Source organism: Heterodontus francisci, chromosome 19 (genome assembly GCF_036365525.1).
Source record: "Heterodontus francisci isolate sHetFra1 chromosome 19, sHetFra1.hap1, whole genome shotgun sequence".
Lineage (NCBI taxonomy): Eukaryota > Metazoa > Chordata > Chondrichthyes > Heterodontiformes > Heterodontidae > Heterodontus > Heterodontus francisci.
Window position 1 is genome coordinate 55,702,086 of NC_090389.1, and position 13,241 is coordinate 55,715,326.

General features: G+C 43.4%; 1 protein-coding gene across 5 annotated transcripts in view; it reads left to right on the forward strand.

Moving 5' to 3' along the window:
* Positions 1 to 13,241, forward strand: part of dnah12 (dynein, axonemal, heavy chain 12) — a 379,348-nt gene that overhangs the window by 145,983 nt on the left and 220,124 nt on the right. For all 5 annotated transcript variants that reach the window (XM_068051688.1, XM_068051689.1, XM_068051690.1 and 2 more), the window contains 5 exons: positions 3,235 to 3,354; positions 5,849 to 6,005; positions 7,375 to 7,547; positions 10,520 to 10,672; positions 11,404 to 11,643. In XM_068051688.1, coding sequence (XP_067907789.1) covers positions 3,235 to 3,354; positions 5,849 to 6,005; positions 7,375 to 7,547; positions 10,520 to 10,672; positions 11,404 to 11,643 — 843 coding nt within the window. The remainder of the gene's footprint in view (positions 1 to 3,234; positions 3,355 to 5,848; positions 6,006 to 7,374; positions 7,548 to 10,519; positions 10,673 to 11,403; positions 11,644 to 13,241) is intronic.

Here is a 13,241-nt window from a genome sequence, read left to right on the forward strand (position 1 = left end):
AGGCAGGTGGGTGAGTAATTTCGCACCGCCGGCTGGCGTGTCACTTTCCTGGCTCCATCCCCCACGTGGGCCATTTTCCAGGAGGGCCTATAGGCAGGGTTACCTGTCCACAAGTGGCGGGTTGCCAATTAACCAGCTTAAGGGCCTATTAAGGTCTGTTGTTGGAGGCTGACTGTGATTTTCAAGTTGGCTTCCAGGTCCCCGCAGGCAGCGGGGGAAGATGCAGCTGCCTGGAGGCGGCCTCCCTGCAGCAGACCAGGGGACCAGCGCTCCAGGCAGGCTTAGAGGCCCTCCATGCCTGCAGCCACAGGTTGCCCTGTGGAGGAGTTCTGCCCTCACAATGGTGGTCCTGTTGTAAAGATCTTCTTTATTCTAAATTTGAAAAAGTTGGAGAGAGGGCGACTCCATTTGGGGTGCCCTCATAGAATCGTAGAATGGTGACAGCACAGAAGGAGGTCATTCGGCCTTTTGTGTCCGTGCCGGCTTTCTGCAAGAACAACTCATCTAGTCCCATATCCCCTCCTTTTCCTCGTAGCTTTGCAAATATTTTCTGTTCAGATAAATATCCAATTCCCTTTTGAAGGCCATGATTGAATCTGCTGCCACCACACACTCAGGGGGTGCATTCCAGATCCTAACCACTTTCTGCGTAAAAAAGCTTTTACTCATGTTTTTGACCTTTTGTTCTTTTACCTTAAATCAGAGTCCTCTGGTTCTCAACCCTTCCACCAATGGAAACAGTTTGTCCCTACCTACTCTGTCCAGATCCCTCATGATTGTGAACACCTCTATCAAATCTCTTCTCAACCTTTTCTTCTCTAAGGAGAACATCCCCAGCATCTCCATTCTATTCATGTAACTGAAGTCCCACATCCTGGAACCATTCTCGTAAATCTTTTCTGCACTCTCCAATGCCTTCACATCCTTCCTAAAGTGTGGTGCCCAGAATTAGACACAATGCTCCAGTTGAGGCTGAACCATTGTTTTATAAAGTTTCACCATAACCTCTTGCTTTTGTACTCCATGCCCCTATTTATCAAGTACATGATCCCTTATGCCTTATTAAACACAACAAAAACTGAAAATGCTGGAAATACTCAGCAGGTCAGGCAACATCTGTGGAGAAAAAAAACAGAGCTAATGTTTCAGATCTATGACCTTTCATCAGAACTGTCAAAAGTTAGAGATGTAATACCATTAACCACTTTCTCAAGCCGCCTTCAACGATTTGTGCACATGTACCCACAGGTCTCTCTGCTCCTGCACCCCCTTTAAAATTGTATCCTTTATTTTATAATGCCTCTCCTCATTCTTCCGAGCAATATGTATCACTTCACACTTTTCTGCATGAAATAACATCTGCCATGTGTCCACCCATTCTACCAGGCTGTTTATGTCCTCTTAAGTCTATCGCTATGCTTCTCACAGTTTGCAATACTTCCAAGTTTTGTGTCATCTGAAAATTTTGAAATTGTGCCCTGCACACACAAGTCTTGGTTGGTTGGCATCCGTCCATTTACAAAAGATGATGGACGTGCAGCAAACAATCCATTTAGGTGGGGTGTCTTCACTTGGCGTACCTTTGCTGATAGCTGTGAAGGCCGATCCTTGAGAGGCAGGTTCTGCCACAAGTGTTGCACATGAAGCTGCCAGGTCACGCTGTGAGTTTTTGTTTTTGACATTGGCGCCTGTTGCCAAGCTGCTGTAGCAACTCCTCATCGTGGTAATGCACACCAGTCCACAGGATGTGTCACCATTTCCCTCTTTCGCCAGCTAGTGACTCCCAGGTGCAATAGTCGACAGTTAGGGCCTTCATGTCATGCTTGCAAGTATCTTTGAAGCGGAGCTTTGGGTGCCCCACTGGTTGTCTGCCCAGGCTCCCTCACCATACAGAATGTCCTTGTGTATGCGATCGCCTTCCATCGTGCAGACATGTCCAATCCACGAAAGCTGCCTCTGTTTGATTAGTGCCAACACACTTGGGAGCTCTGCCTTTGAGAGGACTGCCGCATTTGTGATTTTGTCTGCCAGGATATACCCACAATGCAAGTTGTTGAGCTTCTTTTCCTGGTAGCTGTAAGTCGCCCATGTTTCACAACCATTCAGCAAGGTGCTGAGAGCACAGGCCTTATAAACCATCAGCTCGGTCCTAAAGGTCAGATTCGTGTTATCCCATGCGCGTTTTGCAAGTTGGCCAAAGGTGTTAGCTGCTTTCCTTAGATTGGCTGTCACGGTGGACCCAAGGTAGCAGAATTTGCTAACAACTTCCAGTGGTGTGTTATTTAGTGTGATCAGGGGCAGCGATGCAACACCTTGTCTCATGACAACGGTTTTCTTGACACTTACAGTCAAGGAAAACAAGTTACAGGCATGGGGGAGACAGTCCATGAGTCTTTGTAGGCACCCAATTCTAGGTCATTAATGTAGATCAAGAAAAGCAGTAGTTCTAATACCGATCATTGGGGAAACCCACTGTATACCTTCTGCTAGTCCGATAAACAACTGTTCCCCACTTTCTGTTTCCTGTCACTCAGCCAACGTCATATCCATGCTGCCACTGTCTCTTTTATTCCATGGGCTTCAACTTTTCTGACAAGCCTCTTATGTAGCACATGAAGTCCATGTACATCATATCAATGGCATTACCCTCATCAACCCTCTCTGTTACCTCATTAAAAAACGTAATCAATTTAGGTAAACACGATTTGCCCTTAACAAATCCATGCTTGCTTTTCTTAATTAAGTCACATTTGACCAAGTGACTGTTAATTTTGTCGTTGACTTTCGTTTGTAAAAGCTTTCCCACCACCAAATTTAGACTGACTGGCCTGGGTTTTGCTTTATGCCCTTACTTACCTGCTATGGTGTTCTGCTGCATCTTCCAAGCTGAAGGGCCTCCTATTGGCCTTCCAGCTTCGAGGGCCCGTACGCCATCCTTAATTGTACAGTGAGCTCGCCCTCTGGCCATTAATTTTCCAATTCCAGGAAAATCACAGGTGAGTGACTGTTCCCCACACAGTGTGGGCTTCTGACCTCCATTTGAGCCTGACAGCGGCATCTTGAAGCCTGCAGGAAAAATCCTGTGCAACTATAACTGAAATGTCCTGAAATGTATTCCTGACCAGACATAAAACAACACATTTTTCAGTTTATAAAAGAGAAACCTTCTATATTAAGTAGATGTGAGTAGTATGTCATTTTTAAAAAGTATAAATATTGCTTATATTCCTGTAGGATTATCCGGAGAATAAGAGGACAGATTGGGTGATAAGTTGGCCTGGCCAGGTTGTGATTTGTGTATCCCAGATGTTTTGGACCGCAGAGGTGGAGAATGCAATTCGAAGTGGACCGCAGGTAAAAACTTTCACCGTTACACGTACTTTACTTTAAAAAGAAGATTCTGAATCATTTTCTAATATTCTCCAGGGCAAGATGTTCAGGGTGATGGTGGACTGATGCAGTAAGTAGGTGTCATGACAGCAGCTAAGAAAGTGGACACAGACATACATCATTTTCTGGAGGTTATCACTCACCAGTAAACGCTGATGAAGTGATCGTATCTTCACCTCGCCTTCCCTTTCAGCATTCTGAAGGGACCATTTGCTCCGTGACACTCTGGCTCACTCTTCCATCACCTCCAACACTTGCTCCTCTTCCTCCAACACCTTCTCATGAAAGAGCAGGAGATGCAACTTCTGCCCTTTCACCACCTCCCTTCCCACCATACAGGACCCAAAACACTCTTTCCAGGTGAAGCAGGGGTTTACTGTACTTCTTCAAAGTTAGTATGCTGTATTTGCTACCCACAATGCAGTGTCCTCTACATTGGGGAGGCCAAATACAGATTGGGTGATCATTTTGTTGAACATTTCCATTCTGAGCTTCCTGTTGCGTGCCAATTTAATTCTTCATTCGACTCCCATTTTGACCTCTCTACCCTTGGCCTCCTAGACTGTTCCAGTGAAGCTCAATGCAAACTCAAGGAACACTTTGCAGCTTTTTGGCCTTAACATTGAATTCACTGACTTCAGATCATAACCACCACTCCTATTTTCTCAGATAGCAGGCACTAGTAATGGATCTGCTGTAAAACATTGCACCTTCTCCGAACCCGTAATTCATTTCTTTGTTTGTCCCATTGCTACTCACTTTTAACCTGCACCACCGTCCCATTTGCCATTTAGTTATTCCTGCCTTCCACCATATCATAGACCTTTCCCTTCGTTCCTTGCTTCCCCAACACAACCACTCCTCACCCACCCACTTAGGGGCGGCACAGTGGCGCAGTGGTTAGCACCGCAGCCTCACAGCTCCAGGGACCCGGGTTCGATTCCGGGTACTGCCTGTGTGGAGTTTGCAAGTTCTCCCTGTGTCTGCGTGGATTTTCTCCGGGTGCTCCGGTTTCCTCCCACAAGCCAAAAGACTTGCAGGTTGATAGATAAATTGGCCATTATAAATTGTCACTAGTATAGGTAGCTGGTAGGGAAATATAGGGACAGGTGGGGATGTTTGGTAGGAATATGGGATTAGTGTAGAATTAGTATAAATGGGTGGTTGATGTTCGGCACAGACTCGGTGGGCCGAAGGGCCTGTTTCAGTGCTGTATCTCTAATCTAATCTAATCACTTTTTCTGTGTCTCTGCGCTTGCTTAAAAACTGTTGATCTCTAACTGCTCCCAGTTCTGATGAAAGGTTACCGACCTGAAATGTTAACTCTTTCTCTTTCCACGTAGCGCCATAACTGCTGAATGTTCCAGCATTATCCATTTTCATTTCAGATTTCCACCATCAGCAGCATTTTGCTTTTGTTTTGAGTGGTTTATTTTGAACTTTTCTGTTCATAAAGACTGATGGCTCATTGAGAGGTGCCCTGATAGCTCAGTCAATCGCAGCCTGAGCTTGTGGGAAGCCTGCTATGGTAGCAAAACCTACATCCCTTTCCTGCTGACTGCTGGTGTCCTTGGGAAATGTTAGAAAACCCTGACAAAAAGAGTATCAATGAACTTTATACATGCGGGACTGACTGACTAATGTGTCTGATGCGACCCGCTGCAGCCTGGAAATGGCCCGAACAAAAAAAATTAAGAGCCATCGTTACTTTGCCACAGGCAAAGGTCTGTGGCAACCTCTCTGAAAAAATATACATCTTCTGATGCCACACTGGATCTGCTTGAAACCCCATGCTGTTGCATGGCCCTATTGTCCTCCCTGGAGAGGGATTTAAAGAAAAGGATGAGAATTTTAAATTTGGAGTGTTGAAGAACTGGAAACCAAAGTATTTCAACAAGGATGGAGATTAATGGACAAAGTAATCGATTTCACACAGCAGTGTCTTTATTAGCTGAAGTTTATGCCAATGGTAAATTGAACAAGTTACTGTGCACACAAGATAAAAGTTTTGGGAGAAAGCCTGACAGTAACTGTTTTTTATATAAATATTCATGTAAAGAGCCTTGTTGTGCCTTACTTTGGATAATTTCTGGGAATAAAGTTATTTGCAGAGTACAGATGGTTTGCTAACATTACCTGCTTGCTTACAACCAGGATGTAGCTTTGAGAACTCAAAATAGTTTTATATGGCCCTAACTCAATTAAGATGCAAGTACAATTCAAGTGATCCCACTGGGCTTGAGCAATTTAGAAAAAAGAATTCCTAAGATATTACACAACAAAAGTAGCTTAGAGGTTTGGCATTTGACTGATGTTTGGAAATAGGATGTCTATTCACTTTGTTGCCAGGAAACGGTGTATGGTTCCAGGTGTTGTTTGCTTGGGCAAAGTCCACCAAACAAATTACAGGACCAGCTTTCAGAAATGTTAACCATCTGTGCTTTTTATTGTTTCTTAGGGCCTCAAAAAATATAGTGTTAAACTTCAAAAACAACTAAATGATATTGTGGAGCTGGTGAGAGGGAAACTTTCCAAACAGACCCGTACAACACTTGGTGCCTTGGTAACCATTGATGTACATGCCAGAGATGTTGTTGATGGCATGATTAAACAAGGTATTCAGCAGGTTATCCTAAAATTAGTAAATGAACATGAATGTCACTTAGAGAAGATAAATTTCATTGATTATGAACCATGGCTCAGTTGGTAGCACTCTCGCATCTGAGTCAGAAGGTTGTGAGCTCACGTCCCACTTCAGGGACTCGAGCACAAAAATCTAGGCTGACATTCTAGTGCAGTACGGAGGGTGTGCTGCAGTGTTGGAGGTGCCATCTTTCGGATGAGACGTTAAACTGAGGGCCAGTTTGCTCTCTGAGGTGGAGATAAAAGATTCCACAGCACGAGTCCGTAGAAGAATAGAGGAGCTATCGCTGGTGTCCTGGTCAATATTTATCCCTCAATCAACATATAAGAACAGATTATCTGGTCAATATCGCATTACTGTTTGTGGGAGCTTGCTGTGTGCAAATTGGCTGCCGCGTTTTCTGTATTATATAACAGAAGAAATAGGAGCAGGAGTAGGTCCATCAAGCCTACTTCAACATTCAGTATGATCCTGGCTGATCATCAGCCTCAACTCCACTTTCCCACCGGCTCCCCATATTCTTTGATTTCCTGAGAGACCAAAAATCTGTCTATCTCAGCCTCAAATATATTCAACAATGGAGCCTCCACAACTTCTGGGGTAGACAATTGCAAAGATTCACAACCCTTTGAGCGAAGAAATTTCTCCTCATCTCAGGCCTAAATGATCAGCCCTTTATCCTGAGACTGTGACCCCATGTTCTAGATTCCTCAGCCAAGAGAAACAACCTCTCAGTGTCTAGCCTATAAAGCCATGTCAGAATCTTGTATGCTTCAATGAGATCACTTCTCATTCTATACTTCAGAGAGTATAGATCCAATTTACTCAGCCTCTCATCAGAGGACAACCCTGTTATTCCAGGAACTAATCTAGTGGACCTTCGCTGTACCCCCTCCAATGCAAGTATATTCTTCCTTAAATATGGAGACCAAAATGGCGCACAGTACTGCAGGTCTGGGCTCACCAAAGACATGTATAATTGTAGCAAGATTTCCTTATTCTTGTACTGCAGCCTCTTGCAATAAAGGCCAATATGCCATTTGCCTTCCTAATTACTTGCTGTACCTGCATGTTGATTTTCTGTGTTCCTTGTACGAGTACACCCAAGTCCCTCTGAACATCAACATTTACAAGTTTCATGCCTTTTAAAAAATATTCTGCTTTTCTATTCTTACTACCAGTTATAAAAGTGACTATACTTCAAAAGTACTTCATTGCCTGTAAAGTGCTCTGGGACGTCCTGAGTTTGTGCAAGGCACTATAGAAATGCAAGTCTTTTTTTCTTTTGCTTTATTTTGTATTTTATGTATATGATTAAATTTAACAATTCTTTCAAACAGGGGTCTCAAATGAGACTGACTTCCAGTGGCTTGCTCAACTTCGGTATTACTGGAAAGATGAGAATGTCCGTGTTCACATCATCAACTGCAATGTAAAATATGCTTATGAGTATCTAGGTAACTCACCACGACTGGTGATTACCCCACTGACAGACCGATGCTACCGTACATTGGTAAGTTCTTAAACATGGACTAGAGAGAGTTGTTGTTTATCTAAATTTAGTTTATCTTTATTACAAAGTTGTAATTATAAGATACAGAGGTCAAAATTTCTTGGGGCTTTTGTCAGTCTTCTCCTGTAACTTCAGCTGGAGCCTGCTGAAACCAGAGATCCAGTTGCATCAGATGTGCACCTTTTCTGGAAGTTTCTAATTTGCATTGCTGCTCTGTCTGCCGCTTGCAAGACAAATGACAGCATGAGGATGGGACTAGCACAAATTATCTTTACACTGGGAGTTCATGTTCCTTTAGCTTAATAGAGGGGAGTCAAGACGCACTGGCCTACGGAAGAGATAATATGTGCCTCACTGGTAGGGTGCAGGCTAGGAAAGTGGTCTGGACTGCCGAATAAACTTAAAAGCAAATATATAATATAATATATAATATATATATTATATATTCAGATCATGGTTAGTGAGGGGGCTGGGGAAATCCCATTTTCCAGAGTGGACAGCGAGCAGAACCTTTGCCTGCCATGGGCAGGCAAGCAGTGGAGCAGTGCTCAAAATAGTGATTGTCCTCACCTGTCCCTTGCTGATGAGGTGCCATCCCACTGACCCCTCAAACTTTGGTTGGGGTCACTGCTGGAGCTCCACCAGTGGACATGACCCAGGTGTAACTGCTGTAATCGTGACCCATGTATTTTCAACCCTACAATCAATAACAACAATAATAGCAGATAGAACCTACCCTATTAGTTTCCAATTAATAAGAATAACCGCAAGAAAATATAATTTATCTCTTCAAGGCAGCTTTTCAAATCATTTTGTTATGACCTCCTCCTGAGGTCCCCAACATCACAGATGCCAGTCTTTAGTCAGTTTGATTCACTGCTCGTGATATCAAGAAACAGTTGAAGGCACTGGATACAACATAGGCTATGGGCCCTGAAACATCCTGGCAGTAGTACTGAAGACTTGTGCTCTAGAACGAGGCGTGCCACTATAGCCAAGCTGTTCCAGTACCGCTACAACAATGACATCTGCCCGACAACGGAGAAAACTGACCAGGTATGTTCAGTCTGCAAAAAGCAGGACAAATCCAATCTAGCCAATTACTGCCTCATCATTCTACCCTCAATCATCAGCAAAGTGATGAAATGGGTTGTTGTCAGCGCTATGAAGCAGCACTTACACGGCAATAACTTGCTCGCTGACGCTGAGTTTGGATTCTGCCAGGGCCACTTGGCTCTAGACCTCATTACAGCCTTGGTCCAAACATGAACAAAGGATTCCAGAGGTGAGGTGAGAGTGACTGCCATTGACATCAAGGTAACATTTGACCAAGTGTGGCATCAAGGAACCATAGCAAATTTGAATTCAATGGGAATCAGGAAGAAAACTCTCCACTGGTTGGAGTCATATATAGCACAAAGGATGATGGTTGTGGTTGTTGGAGCCGAACATCTAAGCCCCAGAACATCGCTGCAGGAGTTGCTCAGGGTAGTGTCCCAGGCCCAACCATCTTCAGCTGCTTCATCAATGACCTTCCCTCCAACATGAGGACAGAAGTGGGGATGTTCACTGATGATGGCACTTCTCAGATATTGTAGCAGTCTGTGCCCACATGCAGCAAGACCTGGACAACATAAGTGGCAAGTAACATTCCCACCACACAAGTGCCAGGCAATGACCATCTCCAACAAGAGAGAATCTAAATATCTCCTCTTAGATTCAACAGCATTACCATCGCTGATACCCCCAAGATCAACAAATAATTTTTATTCTAATTTGTTCCATGCTTCATACTCATGCTTATATATTCACAATTAGCAAGGAAAGGAAAATATTCATCAACATATTCTGGAAACAAAATAGATGCTGCTATAGTGATGGAATATGAAAAATAAACCACTTGTTATGATTGACCCAACAGAGGCTCATGAGTTACATGACCTTGGCTAGTTGATGATTTTCCATAATCCATTGCCTTATATATATTCTTTCGATATTGTTACTTGCAGATTTTTCATGTGAATGATTAAAATTTAAGCACATAGGGCTGGATTTTGTTCTCCCCCAGGCGTCGTGTTCCATGGCAGGGGGCCTAAGGACGGCTCCAGATGAGGCCCGCCACGGACCTCGACACCTTGAGGGCCTGGTCTAATCCTTGCGGTGACAGCAAGGCTCTAAGGTGGCCCCCCTGCCACTGGGCAACGGGACCACAATTTAAATATTCAAATTAATGAAATTAATAAATGTAAACATACTTACCTGAGGTGTTGAGGGCCCGCCACGATCTTCAGTGTGGCAACCAGCACTTCCGCACCTTCAGATCTCCATCCAGGGAAACGAGGCACCACACTGGTGGTGACGGGGGAGGAGGTAAGTTTGCCAGTGCGGGGATGGGAGACTGGGCCAAATACACGTAATGGGTGTAGAGGATGGTGGGAAGGATTGAACATTTTTTGGAGGGGGGAAGGTCAGATGTAAAAGGTAAGTGTTTTGGTGGGGGGAAGGGGCAGATAGTTGTTGTAATTGTTTTTTGGGGGTGTGGGAAAGGGGCATAAAATGTTTAATTAATTTTGAGGGATCTTTCTTTATAAATTTAAATATGTCGGCAGGGCTGGCTGCCCTTTAAAAATGGCAGCAACGCCTGCACACAGGCAGCTGACACCATTGCTGGGGGGGTAGACAGCCCGCCCCCTCCACGTGATTGGGGGAGGTGGGCCGACCCAGCTATTTAAATGAGCCACCACGCTTAAGATCGTGGTGGCTCTTTGGCGTGCGGCACGAGCTGCTTTTAAAATCCAGCCCATTGTGATTTAATCTGAAGATAATGGATGGATATGATTATGTACTGATTGTCCACTAATTACGCCACAAAATGGAGTTTAAAAGATAGTTGGTACAGGAAACCTTTTTTTATGTATATTATTCAGGGAAGTTGCGGAGAAATCTTTGACAATATCACTTTCTTCCGACAGATTGGAGCTTTTTTTCTGAACTTGGGTGGAGCTCCTGAAGGCCCTGCAGGGACAGGCAAGACAGAATCAGTTAAAGACTTGGCAAAAGCAGTTGCTGTACAATGTGTGGTCTTCAACTGCTCTGATGGACTGGACTACATTGCTATGGGAAAAGTAACTGATTATTTAGAAACCTACTCATGATGTAGTTGAAGCTCATTAAAGTTTGAATTTTAGATTATGTAACAGTGTCTGGGAGACCAAACTGTTGCCAAAGCTTCATTTGTTTGTGAAACAAAGATTTGCTTATAGCACCTTAGAAATATTCCAAAGCACTTCCTATACAATTACTTTGAAGTGTAGTGACTGTTGCTGTGTAGCTAAACATTGCAACCATATGCACAAGAAGATCCCATAAATAGCAATGAGGTGAATTACCAATTAATCCATTTTTGATGATTTTGGTTAAGAGAAGAATATTGGCCAGCACATCAAGCTCGTTGCTCTTCTTTGAACAATGTTGTGGGATCCCAAATGTTCTCCTAAACCTCGCAGAACCTCAGTTTAATATTTTCATCTGAAGGATGGCATGTCCAATAGTCCAGTAGTACTAAATTGGAATATCAGTGTTGATTTTGCTCACGCCCCTAAACTGTGGGTTTTAACCCATACTTTTCTGACCCAGAGTGAGAGTGCAATCAATAAAACCAAGCGGACATTGGAAAGCTCTCCAGTATTTGATTAGCTGACCAATTTTACTCTTTTATTGTGGAGTGGCTATTGCTCCATTTTCATTTAACATTTCAAGTACTTAATACATTTCAACTTTGTAGTAGTTCTGACAAAATATGTAGCATATTCAATAAAATATAATAGCTGTGAGAAACTTTTTTTATTCTCTTCAGTTTTTTAAAGGACTGGCCTCCTCAGGTGCCTGGGCATGCTTCGACGAATTTAATCGTATTGAGCTGGAAGTGTTATCTGTTGTGGCTCAGCAGATCCTTTGCATCCAAAGAGCAATCCAAAGCAATCTTGAGGTCTTTATCTTTGAGGGGACTGAACTACGACTGAATCCGAATTGTTTTGTTGCTATTACAATGAATCCAGGATATGCAGGCCGCTCGGAACTGCCTGACAATTTGAAGGTACACATTATTTTATTTGCATGCAGTACTTAAAGGTTAGTTGCTGGCTTAGTTGCTATTTCTGGCTGCCGTTTGATGAGGGCTCTAGTTAAACCATGGATCAGATTGTAGCAAAGTTTGATCACCGAGAATGAGTTCCTGATAGGAGTCATAAGCCAAATGTGCAAGAGATAACCCTTGCCTCCAAACTACCAACCTCTCATTTACTGTGCAGAGGAAAGAAGTGGGGGGATGGAGGATTACCTCAATATGAATTGTATCATGGTAGCTGCTAGGAAAATGGGCATAGACATGCCTGATGCACTGCTAGTAATCAGAGACAGGGCTGCACATTAACCGAGGGGTGTGACTTGTGAAAGCATTGAATTTGTTGAAGGAGCCCGCAGCACAATGTGGGTGCCCTCAGTGATGTCCTGAACTTGAGGGAACACTGTGATCTTTGTGAACCCTAGAGCCCCTATCCTGGGGAATGTAATGAAATTTCATCAATTACTTGATTATTGAGAACAGGTTGCAGACTGACTAATAGAATTGTTATTCCCTTTTGAAGTCTGGAAAGAGCCAGAGGCAAAGAGTAGCATTTGACTGCAACAAGCAGCAATAGTGGGTTGCAAATCTTGCTGCAGGAATCAACAAAACTCTGAAACAGTGTCCCTGGTGAAGTGCAGCTCCTTCTTATGGTCCTCAGAGAAGTCCAGGAATGTTGTCTTTACATAGAATTACATAGAATGCACAGCACAGAAACAGGCCATTCAGCCCAACTGGTCTAATTGATATGAAAATGGTGTTGCAGTCCTGAAAATGTCAGTAGACTGCATTTGAATATTTTATTTTGTTTCCAGAGGGAATGTTGCCATCTAAACAGTTGCACCTCCAATTGTAAATAGGCAATTTATTTTTCTGGTTTTTGTCTTGTTATTGTCCCATTTACAGGCATAGATAGTTTTTAAAAATTCATTCATGGGATGTGAATGTTGCTGGCAAGGCTAGCATTTGTTGTCCATCTCTAAGTGCCCTTGAGAAAGTGGTGGTGAGCCGCTTTAAATTGCTGCAGTTTGTAATAAGTTCTTTATGTTGTCTGATGCAACATAAATGAGATGCGTGGAGTCCAGTTATGTTGAAGACCTCAAACAGCTTTATTACAGCTAGACTATTATGTACAGTGCAGAGCAAACTATTTACAGAACCTTCCTTTAGGTGTTACAATTGCAGAGTGACTCTGGCTTCGAGTCATATGACTATATCCTGGTTCTTAGCTAATTAGCATACTAAGATCTTAAAGGGACATCACTCTTAAAGGCAATCATACAACACAGTCCGTGTGGTGAATGTACTCCCATATTGCAGTTAGGGAGGGAGTTCCAGGATTTTGACATAGTGACAATGAAAGAAGCGTGATATATTTCCAGGTCAGGAGGGGAACTTGGAGGTAGTGGTGTTCCCATGTGCTTGCTGCCCTTTCCATTCTAGGTAGTAGAGGTCGTGGGTTTGGGAGGTGCTACCAAAGATGCCTTGGCAAATTGTTGCAGTGCATTTTGTAAATGGTACAAACTCCATCCAAGGTGCACTGGTGGTGGAGGAAGTGAAGGTTTAAGGTG